At 33.5% G+C, this 5,499-nt stretch overlaps 1 protein-coding gene across 2 annotated transcripts; it reads left to right on the forward strand.

Annotated features, from left to right (window-relative positions):
- Positions 1–3,413: 3,413 nt before the first annotated feature.
- LOC120147876 (mitochondrial carrier protein CoAc1-like) lies at positions 3,414–5,499 on the forward strand. Of its 2 annotated transcripts, none has more exons than XM_039161135.1 (7): positions 3,414–3,674; positions 3,792–3,877; positions 3,961–4,161; positions 4,311–4,450; positions 4,719–4,924; positions 4,958–5,002; positions 5,048–5,123. In XM_039161135.1, exons 1-6 carry the CDS (start codon positions 3,483–3,485, stop codon positions 4,970–4,972), a joined length of 840 nt encoding a protein of 279 aa, XP_039017066.1. In that variant the 5' UTR covers positions 3,414–3,482; the 3' UTR covers positions 4,973–5,002; positions 5,048–5,123. The 2 variants fall into 2 exon arrangements, with proteins under 2 accessions (XP_039017066.1, XP_039017065.1); XM_039161134.1 differs by lacking the exon at positions 4,958–5,002 and adding an exon at positions 5,278–5,499 and having other exon boundaries at positions 3,423–3,674; positions 4,719–4,903; positions 5,066–5,197.

The following is a 5,499-nucleotide window of genomic DNA, read 5'->3' on the forward strand; positions in this document are numbered from 1 at the left end:
CTATGGCCAGCCCAAGGTATTCCAACAGCACGACGACGAGCGACGAGGGTTCGTTGTACAATTTCATCTTGTCTCCATGAAACGAAGCTTCTCCCTACGCCAAATCTCTATGGATTATTGCATCAGTAATCGATTTGGGTTTTGGCCAAAAGGGGCTTATTGCGTCCATTTTAAGGGGATATATTTGTTTATGGGTTGGGGATTATGAGAGTTGGTTTCTGTTTAGGTTTATGGAGGGTGCCGCCGATGAGGGTGCCGCCGTTGAGAGTGAATATTAGCTTTGAGTTTTGTAAGTTGGGATTAAGTTTTATAAATTAGGATTTGAGTTTGAGATTAGGATATTTTAATTTTTTAATGTTAAATCCTACATGACATTAAAATACTAATAAATTATGCCACATCATAGAATGATACTAATAAAAAAGTCCATATTATTGTAGAGCGGCCAAAAGAAGAACAATCTAAAAGGTGAGTGATTAAATTGAAAAAACTAAAAGTATAATGATCAAAATAGGAGATATAAGATAGTTAAATGATGAATAGTATCATTTATCCTAACAATTATATCATTGTCATTAGTCTTTGAGTAAACTACATAAATGATCACATAATTATGGATTTGGTCGCGAAATGACCACCATTTTCAAATTTACGTCAATATGACCACTGAACCATTTAAATGGTTTCAATATAATCAACCACCGTCGATAACATTTAACGAAAGTGTCTACGTGACAGTTAACAAAATTGATATAATTAGAATACGAATCCTTGTAAAGTCATGTATTCGCGGCGTTGGAACACTGCTTTTTTTTTCTTCCAGTTTGGTCATTACTTGTGTATGATTTGTTTCCTTGAGCAATTTGACCCTGATTCTATTTTTAATTTGTCTAATGAATTAATTTGAGCATTAAATTTAAAATATTTTATTCTATTTATGTATTAAATTTATAGGTTAAATCTTTTAGATTTTAGAATTAATCAATTTGATCACCAAGATTAATTTTAATTATTAATTTTTAATAGGTCCTAATTATTTAATTTAATAAATTTTTTTCTCCAATCAAATTGTGACACATGTCACAATCTAATTAGAGAGTTTTTTAATTTTAATTTAATAAATTTCAATCTAATCAAAAGGTGATACGTGTCACATTTTGAATTAAAGTGAAAATAAATAAAGATAAGTTTTAACACCAAAGAGAATCCAAATTGGGTCCCAAGGGTAACTTGGATTTAGGGGTGTGCAAATCCGTGTACCCAGATTTTTGGGTACCCGGCAACATCCGGGTGGATGATTTCTCGGCCCGTGTATCGACCTGGATGTTGCGGGTATCCCAATTTTGCAGGTACCCGGTAATCGGGTACCTGCTACCTGGTTTTTTTTCATTTTCAAATTATTAATTTAAAAAATATATAAACAAATTTAAATGTTTGAAACTTCGAATTACATACTCCAACATCTGAACATAAAATTTAAAAGTTCGAAATGCAAAATCTAATAATCCATATTATAAATAATTCATTATATATATATATATAATTAATAAAAAATAAAAACTAACTGGGTACTCGGATAACCGAGTACCCGGAAAAACTTAATTTTGTGACCCGGGCCCGGCCCAGGAAATGTCGGGTCGGGTACCCGACCCGGTCTGGTAATTTTTTTTAGAAAATTACCCGATTTTTTTAAGTTAGGTCATCGGGTCGGTGGGTTTGGTCAACCGGCTCAGGTAGTTTTGCACACCCCTACCTGACATGCCTTAACCACCGAGCTAATTATCACGCCTGTTATTAAGATAATACCATTTATTATATAACTTGTTCAAGTTTAGACAGAAAAAGTTAAAATAACTTAATTGGATTTGAACCAAAAATTAATTAGTAATCAAGCAAGCCTTAATTAATAAGATAAATCTAATATTTAGGAATCAATTATTATGTTATGTTGTGTTATGTTGTGTTATATTATGTTATAAAAAATAAAAACGGATAAGTGATAACTTATATCTAGGCCAATTGAGAATATGACAACACTTAAATCACTAAAATAAATCTAATAGTTTATTTATAATTAATTTAAGATTTTAATAATTTTAAACTAAATTTATTATTTTCATATTTATTTTTTAATGATTATATATATGAAATCATTAAAAATAATTTAATATTCAAATTATAATCATAAGATTGTGACATGAGTTACAATTTGATTAGAGAAATAAATTTATTAAATTAAATTAAAATTATGACCTAATTAAAAATTAAGAATTAAAATTAATCTTAGTGATCAAATTGATTAATTATAAAACCTAAGAGATTTAAGTTACAAATTTAATACACGACAAGGATAAAATATTTTAAAGTTAATGCTCAATTAAGGAATCATGATAAAATTACATTAAATGAAAATTTAAGGAAACAAATCATATACAAATAGTTATCAAAATGGCAAAAAACAAAATAAAGTTTCAGTGTTGAGAATACATAATTTTATAAAGACTTGTGCCTTAATTATACTAATTTTGTTAACTTTCATATAGACACTTTATTAAATGTTAACGGCTAATAGCTATATTAAAATTATTTAAATAATTCAGTGATTATATTGATTTAAATTTATAAATAGTGAAAATTTCACAAGTCAACCTATAATTATATGATCTTTTATGTAGTAGTATAATAGTAATATTTCAAAGAAGCGAAGAATGTCAAATCGAACGATGAAAAAGACATCCTAATCCAACCAAATCAGCTTATCAGTTTCAAGCTACCCTAATTCCTAGGATGTTGAGCCGTAAATTAAGCCAACTTACCCTGCAACAACACGAATTACGTCTGAAGATCCACCGACCTTAACTTAAACTGCAATATTTATAGTCAAACAACAGTACTTCCCCTTCTAAATTCCCAAAGGAAAAAAAAAACTCTTTGAAGCTTAAAAATCCAACAAAATTTCGAGATTTTGAATAGAAAGGGGAAGAAGAGAAAACCTAATAAGGAAATCTCTATGTTTTCGGATTCTGGATTTTACCCAGTATTTTTCTCTGGTTTATTAACTCTTTTCTGGTACGTTTTCTTATCCCCCTTGGACAAATCTCAACTTGGGTTTTTGGAGTAATCGAGGGCTCTTTAAAGGAGAGTTTTTTGTTGTTGATAAATCTAGATTGAGGGCACTTGAAGCTTTTTTTACAATATTCATCTCATGGTCATGGGACAGCAGTGTTATAACTGAAAATCTGTTCTTTTTGTTGGATGTATCTTGTGTTCATCGAAGAAAACGATCGGCTTGTGAACTTGTATAGCTTTCATCAAGCGGATGATCTCAGGCCATTGATACTACCCTTTGAAAAGAAATCATTTTACTTCTGTATCCCAAGAGATAGATGGGATAAAGAGTTCTTCGAGCTTCAAGGCGGGTGATTATATAATTTGAAGGATTGGTTGATTTTGGCAATATAATCGGTTTGGATATTTTTGAGATGGGTTCTCCTCAAGGCTCCACATTGACATCAGATATGACCGGCCTTATCGATGGTTCGACTGCTCGCAGTGATGTTTCCTTCATCGATTGTTTGCCTGTTTATGTCAAAGAGCTAATAGCTGGTGGCGCTGCTGGTGCCATTGCTAAAACGACCATTGCACCTTTAGAACGGATTAAAATACTCTTGCAGGTGAGAGCTAATTGATATAATCGATGTCGCCTATATATGTTACTCTTGTGCTTGCTTGTTGTTTGTCAAGTTATGTATTTGTTGCTTTCAATGAAGTTATGATTCTTTGTTTTGCAGACAAGGACTGATGGTTTCCAATCTCTTGGGGTTTATCAATCCCTAAGGAAGGTGCTAAAGCATGAAGGTTTTATGGGATTTTATAAGTAAGTTTGCAGATTATTTCCCCATTTCCCTTTCTCTGTTCTCCTTGAAAGTTGGACTAATTCGTGCCTATCTGGACCTGCAGAGGAAATGGAGCGAGTGTTGTCCGGATCATTCCTTATGCAGCCTTGCATTTCATGACTTATGAGCAGTATCGAGGCTGGATGTTAGATAACTGTAATTTCTTTGGATCAGGGCCTCTTGTCGATCTTATAGCCGGTTCTTGTTCTGGAGGAACAGCAGTTTTGTGCACATATCCCTTGGACTTGGCTCGCACTAAACTTGCCTATCAAGTGAGACAATCTCCATAAGAATGGCAGAGCTTCTTTTAAATTAATTCCATCTTTCATACTTCAATCAAATCTGTTCTATCGTGCAATTACTGGTTCTTTAATGGACTAATGTATTAGATTTTTCCCGTTAACTATTTTTGGTTTATCAGGTTGTTGACACCAGGACAAAATTCAGTTCTGCTATGACAAGTTTATATCCTCGACCTGCATATAGTGGCATAAGAGATGTACTGACAACTGTTTACAAGGAAGGAGGAATGCGCGGATTATATCGAGGTGTAGGTATGTAGTACGGAGTTGTTCTAGTGGCTTCATGGTATACAACTTAGAATGAATACTTTTGACGATGGCTTCAAGTTCTTCACATTATTCTTATTGTAACTGGCACGAGCATTCTTATTCTCCTGTTTAAATATCTTCAATTTTTCATGGTAATAGAGATTTTCGGTAGTTCAACTTGCAATCTTGAAATTCTTTAGTGTAGTTTCATTGTGCATTTACTTTCTTTGCTAGATTTGCTTTGACTTGATCAAACTTTTTGCTTCCATAGGTCCAACACTGGCTGGGATCCTCCCTTACGCCGGTCTAAAGTTCTACATCTACGAGGTAATAAAGATACGTGTTCCCGAAGAGCACCAAAAGTCCATTGTGATGAATCTCTCTTGTGGAGCAATAGCTGGATTACTTGGCCAGACCTTCACGTATCCTTTAGATGTTGTAAGGAGACAGATGCAGGTATTGTGCAGTAAAAGCAACATGTGTACTTAATGATACTATATATATATAAACAACCTGGTTAAATAAACCGGTTTTGAAGCAGTCTGATTCAACCTGAAATATTCACCATAGTCTCAACTAAAACATCCTGCAAGTAATTTTTTGAATGTTACCCTACAGGTTGGAAGTCTTCAGTCTTCATCGATTCAAGGTGATACACGATATAGAAACACATACGATGGTCTTACTACGATTGTCCGTAATCACGGATGGAGACAATTGTTTGCAGGCTTGAGCATTAATTACATCAAGGTATTTTGTAACTCGGCAATGATATCAAACATAGCTGTTAGTTTTCGTTCTAATGGTGTGTGTTGTGATTTGGTTGTCAGATTGTTCCTTCGGTAGCTGTTGGATTCGCTGCATACGACATGATGAAGGTGTGGCTCCGGATTCCACCCCGACAGAAATCGCAGGCAGCATCGTCTGGATAAAGAGAGAGGGATTTATAATGGGTTGCAACGGAAATCTGAAAACTGAACTTCCTGCTAGTATTGTATAAAGAGACAAATCTTTGGCAACAGAAAAACTAGTTTCACAAATTCATTGTGATT

The sequence above is a fragment of the Hibiscus syriacus genome, unplaced genomic scaffold, assembly GCF_006381635.1.
Source record: "Hibiscus syriacus cultivar Baekdansim isolate YM2019G1 unplaced genomic scaffold, ASM638163v2 tig00110944_pilon, whole genome shotgun sequence".
Taxonomy (NCBI): Eukaryota; Viridiplantae; Streptophyta; class Magnoliopsida; order Malvales; family Malvaceae; genus Hibiscus; species Hibiscus syriacus.

Bases quoted from the DNA above. Each gene is read 5' to 3' on its own strand.
- LOC120147876 (XM_039161134.1), top strand. From the start codon at position 3,483: ATGGGTTCTCCTCAAGGCTCCACATTGACATCAGATATGACCGGCCTT. The intron at 3,878-3,960 runs GTAAGTTTGCAG...CTGGACCTGCAG, and splicing joins GGTTTTATGGGATTTTATAA to AGGAAATGGAGCGAGTGTTG. The intron at 4,451-4,718 runs GTATGTAGTACG...TTGCTTCCATAG, and splicing joins CGGATTATATCGAGGTGTAG to GTCCAACACTGGCTGGGATC.